This window comes from Dermochelys coriacea, chromosome 16 (assembly GCF_009764565.3).
Source record: "Dermochelys coriacea isolate rDerCor1 chromosome 16, rDerCor1.pri.v4, whole genome shotgun sequence".
Taxonomy (NCBI): domain Eukaryota; kingdom Metazoa; phylum Chordata; order Testudines; family Dermochelyidae; genus Dermochelys; species Dermochelys coriacea.
Genome location: NC_050083.1, coordinates 11,937,579 through 11,954,950, shown reverse-complemented (window position 1 = coordinate 11,954,950; position 17,372 = coordinate 11,937,579). Strand labels below are relative to the sequence as shown.

Sequence of the window (17,372 nt, the reverse complement as noted above, 5' to 3'; positions counted from 1 at the left end):
GATGGAGTTTGTAAGTCAAACAGTTTAAACAAAAAGAAGGGGAAGGCATGCATAGAAAAAGTGGGATAATAAAATAAACGAATGGAGCTTATGCTGGCAGTGTTGATCTATGACAACATCCTTTGTGAATAGAACAGACATTGGCCTCTCTACAGGTGAGCAAAGGGGCTGACAGGTATGTCCAGGCGCAGTTTTTAGAGACATAAGAGCTAAGAGAAGTCCCCTCACGTGGACCCTTAACACTGTACAATCTCCTGGCTATGTTCATCCATGATTTTGACTCTTCAGGAAGGACAAGAGCCTTCACCTGTCCTGCTTCCAGATCTAGAACCACAGCAACTTCCTCTCACCCAAACCATCATCTCCCTCCTGGAGCCCTGTAATAGATGGGCGGTACTGCTACAATTCTGCCCCTTTGCTCCTCAGAGACAGCCATTGTGAGATGGACACATAAGCTTACTCTTCCATGTTTCATGCTCTCTCACAAATATTTCACATCATCCTCTTATGTACCTAGACAGACCTCCACCTGTGAGACACATGGGGGCCATTGGAAAGACTCCCATTGACTTAAATAGGGTTTGGATCAAGCCCCTAGACTGGAGGACTAAAATTCCATTGACGTTCATTGGGCTTCTTTGCAGTTCTGGCCTCTGATTCTTCACTCCTTCTGCTCCATGTTTTGCTGCATAGGACTTTTTTCATTTTGTTGGTGCCCTAATCAACAGCTTAGACACTAGGGTGATGAGCACTATAGAGATCTTAATTGCCTTTTTTTCCTCTGCAACTTTTCTTTCAAGCATCCTAATCAGTTATCAACCAAGGTATCCAAATCATGCTGTTTTCTCCTTAAGGAACATTTCTAGACCCAAATTTTACATTTTTGGAAAAAAAAAAACCTTAAATTTGCAAGAATGTTTTTACTTTTTTTTTTTTTTTTTAATTTAAATTTAAATCAATTCAGGTTTTCATTTGATCAATGAGTAAACATTTACCTGCAGGAAGGATGGACAGCTTTATGCTAAAGGCACCAGACTGGTACCCAAGAGATCTGGGTTCTGAGTTCCCAGTTCTGCCAGGAACTCCGCAGATGACCTTGGGTAAATTACTTAATCTCTTAGTGCCTCAGTTTCCCATGAATTAAAAGAGATTATAGGCGTAATAATTCTTTCCTACCTCACAGGAGTGTTCAGGGAATACATAATACATGCTTGCGAGGCATCAGATATCAGAGTGATAGAAGCCATGCAAGTACCTAGCTAGATGGATATAGGAAACCCAAACACATTATTTTTAAAAGTGGAAAGTGAAACTAATTAGAAAGAGACCAGTGTGTCACTTCAGACAGATACCAGTGTGTCATGATGGTGAAACAGGCCCAGAGAGAAGTGACAATTAACAGCCCAATTTTACTGTTCAAGTTGAGGCAGAAGGAGAAAGTAGAGAAACCAGAGAAGCAGTGAAAAATAAATTCTGTTTTTGAAATATGTCCCTTCTGAACCATCTAAAGTGCTACCACCAGTAACAGAAGCAATTACTTTTAAAAGAGAGACTTATTTGGCCAACAAGCAAAATGACATTAAAGAGTAACACCCCCTGCTCCTCCCCAAACTGCAGTAGGAGTTTGATTGATTACAAAGTGTTCAGGACCTCGTTTGATTTACCTCTAACAGACGACAGCTCCTAAAAGACCAGTAGCACAAATCATGACCACCAATTGCTGAAACCCCTTTGTGTTCCCCAAAAGCTTTCTACTGTATCCAGTTCCTGAAGCAGCCTGACCCTGCTGGGCTTGGGAGACCCAGGGTGAGGGACTGGTGCCCCACTGTGTTCGGTGCTGTACCACACTTATTCAAAACAAAATATCTGAAAATCATGTCGTCCTTCAGAGCTTGCTAGCTAGGACCAGGGGCTCAGATCGGAGACTAACCTCCCAGTCAGGAAAATGCTCTGCTCTAGGTCTCATTGAAACAGGGCAAGCAATCTTGTTTAACCACAGAGGCAGCTAAAGCACAAAAAGGAGGCCAAACTAGGCTGTAGCATAACTTTCCACTGGCATCAAACCACATTACATAGGGGTTAGAAACCATGTCCTAGCAAATACATTTCTGGAACTGTCTACATACTGAGCCTCTTGGGGAAGCCTTCCAGCATTGCATCAACGACAGCTAGCCCCAGTCCTGCAAGAAGTTCCACCTGGGCAGATCCCCCCAACACCCAAAAGGAGCCCCACAGAAGCCAGCACGGGGTCTGCCAAAGCCAAAGGCCTTGCAGCATCAGGCTCTTAGTGACACTGCTATTTATTAGGCTGCTTAAAGCAGAGATAGCCTGAGCTGCAGAGACTAGATCCAAACCTTCCCAAAGTCTGGGCTTGCACAGATTAGGCAGTTTTAGGTTGGCCCACTCTGAAGACAGGGTGGAGCCATGACACTGGATCCTGAATGCACCCAAGTTCAGGGTAGTACAGGACACCACTGGTTTTACCACTGCTCAGAGGTCTAGATGACACGGTGTTAAAATTGCTGGTGGACACCAACAGCCGGTCTACACTACAGTTACCATCACTGCTAGTACCATTGGAATGGTGCAAGACTGCTCCAAAAAGGGCTAGTGTAGACAAGGTCTCAGTGGGTGAAGGTACAAATTTTTAGGGTCAGTTGTAGAACACTTTTTCTCCTCCCACTAGCCACATTATCTGGACAAACCATAGCGGTGATCCTGCAAAGTTACCTGTATTCATAGGCTAGGTCTACATTATAAGAGCTACAGCAGCACAGCTGCAGCTACCCTACTGTAGTGTAGACACTTGCTACAGCAATGGAAGGTTTCTTTTTCCCCGTGGCTGTAATAAATCCACCCCCTCGACAGGTGGTAGCTAGGTCAATGGGAGAACTCGTTGACCTAGCTGCATCTGCAGAGTGGGGTAGGTCAATCTAACTATATCACGCATAGCATGAAGTTTTTCACAGCCTAAGTGATGCAGCTAGGTCAACCCAAGTTTTAAGTGTACACCAGACCATTGACCTTCACTTTGTGCAGAATCCCATTGACTTCAATTGGTCGCTGTCTGAGAGAAAGGATCCATGGATGCAAGACTGATGGCTACACACTGTGTTTAAATGACTTCCTAGGTTATGAAGCGATGGTTCAAAGGTTGAGCTATTTAACCAACTCTTTAGGGTGAATACCCAGTTCCAGACTTGAGGCTTGGCAGGAGAACGGGGGAGAAGGAGCTGATGAGCAAAGATTTGGGGGTTTAGAATATACCTTATTCTATCATTTGGGATCTCAAACTGATTTTGCATTTCTTAAAAAAGTATGTTTCCATTCCCCTCACTTTTTATTTTGAAAGCAATATCTGCTGGATCAACGTAATAAAACACTCTACAGCCAGCTGGAAATCTGCAGAGCTTAAGCCTGTAAGTATTTAAAACATTTCTTTATTATTTTTTAACAAATATTTTTTAAAGTACAGTTTGAGTTTTTTTTTTATTTTATTTTATTTATTTCTTTTCTCCCCACTCCCTCCCTGGGTCTCTGTTGCTAACCAGATTGCAGCGATGGGATAATGGGACACACACATGGGCTGAAACCCTCGTTGGTCAATGGGAACCATTATGTTCACACACTTTATATGTGAGTGCTTTGGGCCTGATATTGATGCTAGTAAGGTCAATGGCAAAAATCCCCATTCATTTTAATGTGGGCAGCAGCAGGTTCTTAGGATCCTGCAAGAAGTTCCACGTGGCCAGACTCCCATGGGCACCCAAATGGACCTCCACTGAATAGAGTCTGCCGGTGCAATGTCAGAGCCTTTATGACCTCACAATTTATTAGGTTGCTAAATCACAGATGGCCTAGCTACAGAGTCTAGATCCAAACCTTCCCAAAGTTAGGGCTTGCACAGATCTCATTCTGAAGACAGGGAAGAGCCATGGTGTTTGGACCCGGCTGCAGAGGAGTACAGACCCAAGTGAGGAAGAGAAGTTGGTTCAGGCCCTAGTCTTCACTGGGATGAAATATATTTATTTTCATAATCATTCTCCACCTTTGCAGACACATGGTGAGAAGGGTCCCACCACTGTTTGTATGGGCAACAGGAGAGACTGTGTAACTTGGCATGACTGTGTCCACTTATGTTCACCACTCAGTACTCAGACCTGCCAACTTTCCTCCACCTTGTGCTGTAAAACTAACCCTTCCTAACAAAAAAGAGCCTGAGATGTCCTGCTTCTCATTATCTGGTGTGTCAAACACAGCAACATCTTTCCATTTAGGAAGGGATGCAGATGACACCGGTTATTAGGTGGTCAGCAGGAAGTGGTGAATGCTTGGGCCCACGGTTGACACATTGCTTCCTCCTGAGAAAAGGGGTGGGAGAAAAAAAATCCACTGTGCCATGATGCTTACTGTAGACAATTAAAATATTAACTTTCTTTGTACTGAATTATAAAACACAGCAGACATGAAAAACACCCATGCAAGAAGGGCACCATCATGTTACAAGCGGAGAGTTGGCCAGCAGGCAGACCTAAACTGTGGTGAGCTCATGCAAAACGGATGCCAGATTCTGCAGCTTGCCAAACTGTGGCACTCTGAGGCCACTTCCGTGGGATTGCTGGAGAACTGGCAGCTTGTACATATGCACTATATCTTAATAGAATAATACTTAGCACCTATATACCATTTTCCACCCATTGATCTCAAAGCACTTTACAAAGGAAAGGAGATATAATTATCCGCATTTCACACACTGGGAAACTCAGCCACACAGGGGAAAAGTGACTTTCCCAAGGTCACACAACAGAGACTGGATTAGAACCCACATCTCCTGACTTCCAGTCCAGTATTCCAGCCACTGGACTGTGCTGTTTCCCCATAGCTTGTGCTGACAGGCTCCCACCAATGCTCATCCTTAGGGTACATGGCACCATTCTAACAGACCATGAAGATTTGGTTTGATTCCTTTTTCTTTACATGGTAGTTGTATAATCCAAGCCACCTGTCCAATTATCCACTGGGAGCAGCACTTTGGCCAACACGCTGGAACTTGCCAAAGGTTTTGTAAGTGGGATGACGGGGCTGCACTGTTGATAAGCCTCCCTCTTTGAAGGTTAGCTGGCACATTGGATTACAAGTACTCTCCCAACATGCAATCTGTTAACAGCTGGCAGAACACAGCTGCTTATCACTTGCCAAATACACAAGCTACAGAAGAACAAAGAAAATAATAGGGATGAGGAAAGCTTCAACAAAACATTACCAGATGAGCATGGCTAGGCAGGCGGGGAGCTGAGACCTCTGTTTATCGTACAGATAATGTTCTCACTTTACTCTTACCTTGGCCTCCCAATCACAATAATTTGTCTCATCTAGTGATTGAGTCTTTTCATATGTGAGCTCCTTGGAGCAGGGATTGTTCTTTCATTACATTTGTACAGCACCTAGCACATCTGCCATGCCAACAAGGAACAGCAACTGCAACGGGGTCTCGGAGTGAGAGAGCAATTCAAATGTTTGGCTACATCAAAATAAACTTCAGACAAAATCTATTAACTGTTCAGCAATTCTCTGAACTGAACTTGGAACCTTTTGGAACACATTTGTCAGCAGAAAAATCTCTCCCATAACATTCACTTGCACACTTGTTTAACCCATCACTTCATGGGGATTTGTTTCCTGCCCTCTGTTATCTGCGTCAAAATAGAATCCAAGATCCTGTTAGACTGTGGGATGGTCTCTCAAGAAAGGTGGCGAAGGCTCCATCATTTGAGATAGTTACAAGGTGTCTAACAGGCAACTCGATACACCAAAAGGAAATATGCAGCCATGATACAGCTAGGGAATAAGGTAGACAGAAGAAGGCAACAGGTCTTTTCCATCTCAATGTTGCTAGATTCCTTATCTCCTACTGGACCTGACTACCTGAACATACACAGTTAATCAAAGCTCACGTTCATGTAAACTGTTTGCTTATAAAGGACACTCAAGTCCAAGCCCACCACAGGAATGGGAAGGCCACAAATCAGTGACAAACATTGTGAGAGAGGTGATGAGTAAATCAGGAAGGCATTCTTAATAGGAGTTAAAGATTGTGAATTGGCCTAGCCACATACTAAAACAAAAGAGAACTCCAAGAGGTCATTACTTGACCTAGTCAACTATCACTGTGCAAACCGGCAAACATATATCTAACAAATAGCCATGGACCTAGGATAATGAGTGCTAGAATTATTGCAGAGTTTTGAGTTAGGGAATGATATCAATGCCATTTGAACCAAAGCTAAAATTATTTAAAATTGTCCTGATCTAAATCATACCAAACCCATACAAACCCGGTACCGTTAAATGGGCTTCAATTTATGCCTTAGAAGTTGCCCATTATTCTTTGGAAGATCTTTTCATTTTCCTCTCATCTTACCCTGCTCTTCATACTTATCACTGCTATTAATAGTGCACATCCTTTGTCTACACTTCTGAATCACAAACACTAGATTCTATTTCTTTCTGTCACTTTTAGCTCCGTCTTTACATGCTCATCCCTTTCTGATTAACAATCTGCCTCAAACAGTTTGTAATTCACTTCTCATCTCCATGAAACGGGTAATTCATTTTCTATCTCTCAGAAGCTCTCATCAACCTCACTTAAAGCTATGGGTTTCTGCATAGGCTTCCTGCATGACATCCAAAGAGGCTCAGGGGTTTAAGTACCAAAGCTGCTTTTGAAAATGGAACTCATTTTCCCCTTGAATTGCAATTCAGTGTTCTCTGCCATTCACAGGTTTCGAGATACATTTAGTGAACTCCTATAGTGTCCACATGTCACAATCACTCTGATTATTGTAGTAATCTAAAAGCTAACTCTCTCATGAGCCGCTACATCTCCCTGATAGAAGGTGGAGCCTCATGCATTTCTTTCGTTTTCTTGGTAGAGAACCTCCGACTGTTCTCACTCTCCCTGAAATCCCACAGACTTCTTCCAAAGATGAGACATCTCTATCCCACACAGTGAGAGAGATTCCTACCAACTCTGCTCCCTGGGAAAGGTAGAGAGCCATAGACTCCTCTATGCAAAGATATTACACAGGCTGTCTGCCCCACCCTGACCAACGACATCTCCCTTGTGAAGATGAATTATGGCCAGCTTGCCCCTCGCTCATACAAAGATAAAGCCAAAGCCTTTTAGCTTGGACTCTCTCCCCTCCTTTGTGCATCTGAAACTGTGTGCGTTCCACCCTCGTGCCAATCAAGTTACAATTTCACCCCCTTCTCTCTCTTGCCAGGACCTCATGGCCAGTTGCCCATCTGAGCACCATAAAACCCCCTCACTCTTAGTCAGTGCATTGGAAAGGATGAAGGTTTAGTAACAGCCGCTTGGGTTCCCAGGCTCCAGCCTGCCCCTACAAAAGGCAGCTGTCCTTGAGACGTCACAGAGTCATGTTATTAAAGTCTTCCTAGTACATTGCATTTTAATAGTAACTCTCCCAGAACAAAGCCCCAGACCTCCTCTCCTGTGCTAGGGAACTCCTTGCTACCCACACATTTTATAAGCACACTCATCTAGTGTGTTTCTAATGCATGGTAGGAGGAGTGCAGTAGAAGGAGGAAGAGTCAGCTGAATGGCTGTTTTCAGGACAGAGTCACCATGTTCCTTACAGCCCCGCACAGCTCCACTCCCCTGGAACGGTTTCAAAACCTGACTCATGTCCAGTTTGTCTATTTTAATCTTTACACACTTACATCATCCTGGGAGGCTCACAGTGTAACATACAAAACTTCCAGTGCTTAATCTATAGAGGTCCTGTACTGCAATGACAAACAGACAGAGACAGCAGTACAAGCACAGCTACAGAGAACCTACCAGACCAGGGAAGAAATGAACAGAATTGAAGTGGGCCCACTGACAATGCAGATATGCTGAAGGGCAGATGGCCTAGTAGATAAGGCACTGGAGCGGCAGTCAGATAGGCTGAGTTCTAGTCTACCAGTCTCTACCAGCAATTTGTTCGTACCTTGGGCAAGTCATTTAACCTCTCTGTGTCTCACAATGCTATGGCAGTAGATAATCATTATTAATCCTTAATGCAACCCTGGAAAGTACTCAGGCTCAGAGCCTGAGAGGTTATTTAGGTGCCTAACTCCCACTAAATCAATGAATTTAAGCACCTAACTCCCACTGATTTCAATAGGAGTCAGGGGTCTAACTGCTTTTGAGGATCTGGGCCTGAGGATCCTGCAGCAAAGGGTGCAGCATTAGAACCGAAACAGAACAGAATGTTCAAGATTTCTGATAAATCCCTGATATCCCATCATGGGAATGGGGCTGGAGGTTTCACAAGGCGTCTAAGAATTGGGCACTGAGTTCACTAGGGCTTGAATACCTAACTTCCCTATGGCCTTTGAAAATCACAGCCTAAGTGCATATGCATTTGAGAGAGAGAATCCCGCTGCCCTCCAGGGAACATTGGGTTTGTAACAGTGACCATTAGGCAAAGACTTCCATGTGGAAGATCACGAAAAAAACAAACAAACATACAAAAAAACAAAAACCAAAAAAACCTCCCAAACAGCTGGAAGGTGTTGAGTGTACAGCACACTGTATGTGGAAACGCATCAGAGCCCAGAAACCCTGACCAGATCCCTGTACCTAACAACGGTTGCCTTGTTTATTTTATTCTGGTTAGTGAGTCAGAGTTTCAATGGATTCTTTGCAATTATTCATCATAGTGGTTTTTGATGTAACTAATGTTCTACGAAACTATAGGAAGATTTGGCCGTTTTTTTTCTACCCCTTGCTCCCCTGCCCCCTCCAAGAGATGAATAGTCAACAGGGATGAATGAAGAATTGTCAGGATGTTTGCATAGCTTTTATTGTGAGAACAGCAGCAAGTGATAAGCGTGGGACTCCCAGAAAACACATGTTCGCATGCAAGGATGAGGGAGGGGAGCAGTGGATTTTTCTGTATGTGGGTAAAGGGACAATTTACAAGGAAGCATGACAGCAACAGGGGCACAGAGCAGAAACATACACTATGTGAAAGACAAGGCACTGAATACAAGAATGTAAGAACAAGCCTGCTCAGGGATCGTCAGAGGACTATGACACCACGTGTACATCTGCTAACAGCGTAACAGACCTGGCAAGGCAAACACAGGCAGGGGAGAGAACATAAAAGGGAATAAGCCAAGTGATAGCAAAACAGTGCTGAAGAGCAGATATGGGAAAGTGGGAACATATCCACTACAAAGGGATGCACAACAGATCACAGCCAAAAGCAAGCAGGAGCAAATGGGCTAATGGAAGTCCCTGAGCGTCAGCTCTCCAGACCCGGCAGAACACAGCTGCCGGCTTTCTCACACATACAGGGAAGAGTCATTACACCAACTCATCCAGTCCCTGGGCTTCCAAACAATGTCATCTGGCTCCACATTCATTTCAGGATACAGTCGCAGGAGTCTTACCTTTCCTCCCTTCCCTGCTTCCCTTGGTCATCTCACACTCTTCTCCACTCTTCTGTAGCTCACGAAAGCTTATGCTCTAATAAATTTGTTAGTCTCTAAGGTGCCACAAGTACTCCTTTTCTTCTCTACTGTCCCTGCTATACAATTTGGCCAATGGTAGTGCAAGAGCCTTGTCCTGGGCCGTGCCTGCCATCTGCCTGCCTTCTTGCAACTCTAGGCTTCATCTGCTCTCCGGAAAATATTTCTTCTCTCTCTCACCTAGATCTCACACTTCCCCTCCATCCACAGCTATTCTACCTTCATAACAATAAAATGATGGAGCTTATTAACTCCATAAAGCATTTCATGGACACAATTTGTTGCTATACAAAATGCACTTGTGTATATGGCATTGTCTGGACAGGGGGGTACAAGCCAGAGAGCTGGAAAGGTATCAGGAGATCTTTGATCTCCCCATTCAGCTCCCACCAGAAGTTACAGAAAAGAACCAGGCAGCAGGAAGGATTATGTTTCCAGTTTCATTCAACAAAGTCTGCATAATAGACGAGGAAAAACTTTACCGGCCTACCCATCTTGCCCCTCTTCCCAGGAACTCCAGGGATACCCTGTAAGGAAAAACACACAGAAAAAAAAATAGGTCTGAATGGGAAAACAAACAAAACAAAGGGAAACAAAAAACAGGCTAATAACTGCGGAACTGGTGAGAAATCAAGAGGTTGGCTATTTGCAGTCAGCTGTGAGAGCAAGGGAGAGTGGGAAAAGAAATAACCTTAACCCATTAACTATAACCTCCCCATTGTGCAGACAAGCATCGTCCACACCCAGGGGAAGCAGGTTATGCTTAGCAGTAGCAGTAATTAAGCCACTGGCCTGGAATCAAATGAAGGCTACAGCCAAGACACTCACTAGAGAGCTTCTGTTTATGTTTCTTATTTAGTTCTATGAGCATTAAATCAGCCACTCCGGAGCACTGGAGTCCCTCCCATGCAAGCACACACATGCTCAAGGGCTTCTCTTGTTTCTGCATAATGACAGGTTTCAGAGTAGCAACCGTGTTAGTCTGTATTCGCAAAAAGAAAAGGAGTACTTGTGGCACCTTAGAGACTAACAAATTTATTTGAGCATAAGTTTTCGTGAGCTACAGCTCACTTCATCGGATGCATCTGATGAAGTGAGCTGTAGCTCACGAAAGCTTATGCTCAAATAAATGTGTCAGTCTCTAAGGTGCCACAAGTACTCCTTTTCTTCTTGTTTCTGGAGTCTGTATTTGTCAATCAGGTGGAGCGAAAATAAAATAAATTTTCATCCTTAGAAGATCTGGTTGAGGGGGGGAAGCTGGGAGAGGGGGAAAGAGCGGGCCCTCTACTATGTGGCTGGCAAGGGGGTGAAATGGCACTGTTTTTAAAAGGCTTTGGGTAAGAAGAGAAGAGAGGAAAGGAAGGTCCCCTGTCACTCTTCCAGATCAGAATCAATGGTTTGGAAAGCATGAAAGCTGTAAGGGAAAAGATGGGGTGAGGGGACGGGGATTTTCAAAAGTGACCAGTCACATTGGATGCCTCATCTTTAAGTTGCCCATCTGGAGATACCTGAAAGGAGCCCAACCGTAGAAAGGGACAAGCAGCTGCCTTCAGAGAACTAAGCTCCTTGAAGGCATTTCCAGTTCGGCACTCAAAATCACTAGTCAATTTGGAAAAACCATTTGTCCCAGGCTGAAGGAAGGATTTTTTCCTGAAGCATTTGCTTTTCTTACACTGAGATGGACCAAAAGGAAAAAAAAAAAATCACATCAACAATGGAAAAATATAACCCACCTGAACACTCCTCTCTACTTTATGAATAGCAATGTGTCACCTTGCTTGGAACCCAGTTTCCTGAGCTGCCCATTAATGTACTGCACAAAGGTCCATCTCCCACATGAGGAAAGGAGCATACTGAAGAGGATAACTATCTCTCTGTCTCAGTATTAGGCATTCTTGCCTGTTCTTTTAAGAGCAGGCAAAGTGAGGGAGCAGACCACAGAGTCACGTCCAGAAGAGGCTGCAACAGGTGTCGAAGAAATTGGGTGATGGATATTCTAGAAACAGAAAGCCAGGGTTTTCCTCACAAAATACTCACTCGTTCTCCATCAGGCCCTGGCAGCCCAAATAATCCTGGAAGACCAATATACCCCTAAGGGAAAGAGGAAACAAGAAGTCAAATACATTTCCCTTCAGCTGTTATTTCATCCTGCCTGAACAGAAGAATGTCCTCCAGCGCTGGTCTATGGCAGCCGTGATGAAATAAACCTTGAGGCAAGTGTATATGCCCATGGACTGCATGGTGCTGGCTTCCACGATGTAGTCCAAGGGCACATACCCTCACACCAGGGATCATGAGGACTCCGTGCAGGAAGAGGCCAGCTGGATGGAACCTTACCTGGGCTGGCTCTGATCGTACCTGAGAGAAATGGAGCTGGGTTGCAGGTTAGCAAGAGTTACAACCACAGTCAACTGCATGCCTACGCCAAACAGAGATCTCTATGGGAGGGCCTGGTCCCCCTGGAGTTTCTGATTCTGTTTCTCCTCCTGTCAGCCTCATACCTAGTCTTCCTTTCCTCCTCTCCCCGCAGTGTACCTGAAGCTCATCCTTCCCTTCATTGATTCCAAGATCAGAAGGCCACTGTGATCATCTAGTCTGGCTGCCTGTATAACATAGGCTGCAGAACTACCCCTAAATTCCTAGAGCAGATCTTTTAGAAAAACATCCAGTCCTGATTTAAAAATTGTCAGTGATGGAGACTCCACCGCAACCCTTGGTAAATTGTTCCAACATTTAATTACTCTCATGATTAAAAATTTACACCTTTTTTCCCTACCTGAATTTGTCTAGCTTCCACTTCCAGCCATGAGATCACATTATACCTTTCTCAGCTAGATTGTAGAGCCCATTATTAACTGTTTGTCCTCCGTGTAGGTGCTTTATAGACTGTAATTAAGTCATCCCATAATCTGCTCCTGGTTAAGGTAAACAGATTGAGCTCTTTGCATCTATCACTGTAAGGCAAGTTTTCTAATCCTTTAATCGTTCTCATGCTTCTTCTCTGCACCCTCTTCGATTTATCAACATCTGTTCCCTCATCTTCCTGCTGAATCCTGTCTCTTGCTCTCCATAGGGCACCCTGTGGTGCAGATTCTAGCCAGACCACTTACAAATACCAGGCCCACCATATCAAATACCTCCACGAGCCTTTCACCAGACTCCTTGTCCTCTCCTCGAGCACCAAGATCCCACTCTGAAATTGCACAGCCTTGCATGCTGATCTGTGTCTGCATTAAGCTTCCTAATAGCTATGCACAATGGCTCAGCCTTCTACATGCCTATGTTTCCTCCACTATCTAACTTTGATCAGAAGAGTCTCCTCTTCCTCATTAAAATACAGTTTACCGTAAAGGCTGCTCCATCTCAGTTCAGTAGTGATAGTCAGATATTCAGTTCTGCAATATTTCTCCTGTGCTCTGGGCTCCTGCCTGGGCAAAAGCTGCTGCATACATGCTACATGTCCTTTCACTTGCAGTAACTGGAGACTTGTGCTTAATTCGCTGCATACAGTGACTAAAACAAAATGTTACCTTGTGCATTGCTCCTTTGCACAGGACTCTTTCTGTCAACTGCATAGCATCAAGCAGAAGTGAATTTTAGCAGGTAGCCACCTCAACGATTTCCCAAAACTTGTGTCGCCATAGAACAAAATTCAAAACACTGACACTGAACTTCTCCCATCCCTCCTCCTTCCCACTCCCCAAATCTCCTGACCCATCCCAATAAGCCTCTGAGACTCTCTGGGAGCCCATCAGACCACTATCCCACACCACGTCAGTATTTCAACTAGTTAGTACTTCACTATACAACCATGATACAACCACACAGACAGAGCCTAGCCATCTAACTCACTGTTTGTCCTCTCATCCTGAGTCACAACGCAGCCACCTTTGCATCTCCCCACATTTCCCATGAAAAAGCAATGGGGGAAGGAGGGCCCGAAGTGGTGAACAATTCAGGCTCTATCAGCCATAAAATGGTCAATATCTGGGCTAAGAAATATCAAGACTAAGTTCCCATTAATTGTAATGGAAATTAGAGGTTCAGTTCTCTTAGGTGGCTTTCAAAATCTCAGTCCGAGACATTTAGGGGTAGCAAATGAATGATAATTTTCAAGGGTCTTATCCTGGATTGAACATCCTAAATACCCGTATGAATGCTGAATTCCTACTGTAGCATAAGTCACACAATTCTCTATGCAAGATCCTGGTTACTCTAGTGAAATGGGGGATTCAGAAATAGGGTTACTACTTAGTGAAGTGAGAGAAGCAAGCTGTGCTATCACAGATCTGTGTCTACCAGAGTACATTAAACAGCTGATCCTTCCCCCCCACCCCTTTCCCTACCACAGGAATAAAGTTAACTATGGAGTCAGCTTTTGTTTATTGCTTGCAATTTTTCAAGTGAGGGAAACCAGCTGGTAGCATTTACTGTTCATGGAGAAAGGACCACATGGTCAGGAAAGGAGCATTTTTATTGGCTCAGAGGATCACTATGGATTTCTAATTGTAGGTGAAGAGCAGAAGGTGATTAAATGCAGTTTTAATTCTTAATTCATCCCTCAACAATCAGCAGGAATCCCCAGAGCTTGAGCTGATGAGCAAACCCAAGCTGAGATGCAGGGATATTAACGTTCTCATTTGCATATGGCTTCAAGATGTTGGCTTGTTGTTGTGCATAAAGATGTAAAATCAATTCCAATTTTCTCTGCTTATAAAACTCAGGACCAGCCTACATCTGGAAGAACCCCTCTCCAAAGTATTTGGAGTGGCTGAACCAGTGTGTTTGATGAGGCTAGAGAGGCCTCACTGAGACCGAAGTTGTAGGGAGACCAGTCCTTTGGGATCTGGATTTGTTTCCTCTCCAATTCTCTGGACTTTGAAAGGGCTGACTTTGCAGCACAGCAATGCTGGGAAGTTGCTCCGTTGGTTTGGTTCAGTTTTAAACCAATTGGAGATTTAGTGATGCATCAATTAATTAATGAGCTCTACTTAATAAAAATAAGAAACTTATATTAGGGTTGCAAAGTTGATCACAAGGAGCGACAGATACTGGGGGATGGAACTGGGGAGAAAGGAAAGAAAAACAAGATAAAAAAATGGCTCACTTACCCGACTGCCTTTTGGACCAGCTTCACCTATTGGTCCTGGTAAACCCTGAAACACAAGAGAAAAAACAAAGACAAATGTGGAGAGGCTTTAATATAAACCCTAATGAGCAGTGCCATATTTACAACACTATCCCAGGATGGTTCTGACTATTTCACAACTATCCCAAAGGGTATCAATATGGGAGAATGAGAGGTAGGGGGAGAAGAGGAACAAATCCCTAATTGTTGTGAATTGATGAGACTCTGCAAAACAGGAATCTTATAAAAACACAGGAGCTCACTCTCTGAGACCCAGAACACTGTAACTAGAATGGAGATTTCTGGTCATAAAGACTGGAGAGATTAACATAGTGGGATGAAAGTAAATTGCAATCAAATGCTAGTTGCAATGTAAAGCAACACCATGTAGACAGTGGCACTCACCAAAAGGTGGGATTGAGTGTGCCGCCAATGAACCATACAGACAAGAAGGCAGCTGATTGCAATGTCAAAAATACCTTAATTCCTGGGAGGGGACTGTAGATGGGGCCCAATCCAAAACCCATTGAAAACAATGGAAAGACTCCCACTGACTTCAGCAGGCTGTGGATAAGGCCCACAGTTGCACGTGCACTATATGGTTAAAAAGGTATTTTAAATTTTTGAGCTCCAAGACATGAATGACCCTCTTTACCTTCAATAGTGGAAAGACTCGTAATCAATTCACCCACTTTTCTAGCAATGACAAGGGGCCCATTCACGTTCCTTTTGAAGTCACTACTAAAATTACCATTGGGCTTCAAGTGAAGGAGGATCAGCCTTATGACATCTGTAAAAATTAGGTATACTGGGCAGGTTCTATCCAGAGCATTGGAAGCTGGGAAAGAATTCAAAATACATCTCATTGTATTTCTGTACCCACTGCCCTTTCCTTAAGCAGGGCTGTACTCTGAAAAGAGGCCCTATAAAAATTACATAATGAGCTTCCATGTTTATTGCCTTTCACCAGCTTCCAGACCAAATTCATCTAGTTTACAAGTAAAAGGACAGGTTTATTTTTCTTCAGCTGTCAGCTCTGCATATTCAACCTGGGATCTGAAAGTCAAGTTGTGCTCTTCCTGGCTCACACATCATCACCAGTAGAAGATTTCTGCCGTCGGAACATCGTTAACAATTCTGCCTATGATGCACGAAGCAAAATAGAGCCAAGCTCCCTCTCCCATAGCACTGCAGAGCCAACACAGCTGACAGAAGTAACAAATAGTAAAATCTTAGTCAGTAGGGAGAACTGACTGAAAACACACAGGGTTCAGATCTCTTGAGTAAGAAGGTGCCATTTTTCAGAGCCTCTTTCTTGACCATAACTGCATTTTAAAAGTACTTTTGTTTTCTGTGTACCTGGGTACAAATACTTTGTCCAGAATATCTGACTGGGAGTAAGATTCTGTGAACCCATTAAACAGCATCCACTAATCTTGTCAAAAAGAAAAGGAGTACTTGTGGCACCTTAGAGACTAACAAATTTATTAGAGCATAAGCTTTCGTGAGCTACAGCTCACTTCATCGGATGCATTTCATCGGAATGCATCCGATGAAGTGAGCTGTAGAGCTGTAGCTCACGAAAGCTTATGCTCTAATAAATTTTTGTTAGTCTCTAAGGTGCCACAAGTACTCCTTTTCTTTTTGTGAATACAGACTAACACGGCTGCTACTCTGAAAACTAATCTTGTCAGTTCACCATAATGCAAATGGTTAGGATGTTGGTTGGACTCATGAACACATGCTCTTACATGATGTTCTGGTGTACAAGTCTCTCATGAGCCTTGCAGAGGGTGTGAATGTAACATTCACATTTAGGTTCATAAATATATCTCAATCTCTCCTACTGAGTGTACTCTCCAGTGCATTAGTCTGTATATTATGCCGGAGATTCACAGACTTGGGTATCTCTAGAATGCTATCAGCACTGTATTTCTGGAATATGCTAAATGAACCCTCGGTTGTTCATATTCACTCCTAAGATGTATGAATGCAGAAAGTTTCATCTAATATCTGCACTACCTTATTATTAATAGACTAACAACTCAGCATCTGTATGGAGTCATATGAAAGTGATCACACAGTACAAGCCTACCTGTGTACATCTACATGAGAGCTAGAAAGTGTAATTTCCATCTCAGGTAGACATACCCACTAAAAATAGAAGTGTAGCCATGGCAGTATGAGTGGCAGGAGGGGCAGCTGTCCATGGTCATAGCTAGTGTCTTGGATTGGGACTGCACTTGGGGCAGCTAACCTTTCCCACCGCTCCCACCACCATGGCTACACTTCTCTGTTTAGTACACTAGTTCAATCAGAGCTAGTGTGGGTAAGTCTACCTGAGCTAGAAATTACACCTTGCAGTTCCAGAGTAGATATACCCGCAGTAGGGGTAGGTACAACATCTAACATTAAGCTCAACCACGAGACAACACTAATAATTGCATTTTCTAGAGTTTACCTGGGATTTTTTTTTCTTGAGATACATGGCTGCGTTCATACCTGTATGACAAGAGTGTGACTCATTCTGGACCCAATCCTGCAAACCCTAACTCATGAGACTAATTCTACAAATCAGCAGGAGATGCAGCTAGCTGCTCCGCGCTTTTGAAAAAATCAGACTCTTCTTTAGGTTTCTAAATACAGGCTTGGGAGCCTGGCTTTAAGGCACTCATTTTTCAAAATCTTGGTGATTGACCTTGCG

General features: G+C 43.7%; 1 protein-coding gene across 3 annotated transcripts in view; it reads right to left on the bottom strand.

The window, feature by feature from the left end:
- Positions 1-17,372, bottom strand: part of LOC119844294 (collagen alpha-1(XXVII) chain B-like) — a 307,212-nt gene that overhangs the window by 144,808 nt on the left and 145,032 nt on the right. For all 3 annotated transcript variants that reach the window (XM_043498719.1, XM_038374938.2, XM_038374939.2), the window contains 3 exons: positions 14,652-14,696; positions 11,578-11,631; positions 10,023-10,067 (listed from right to left, as the gene is read on the bottom strand). In XM_043498719.1, coding sequence (XP_043354654.1) covers positions 10,023-10,067; positions 11,578-11,631; positions 14,652-14,696 — 144 coding nt within the window. The remainder of the gene's footprint in view (positions 1-10,022; positions 10,068-11,577; positions 11,632-14,651; positions 14,697-17,372) is intronic.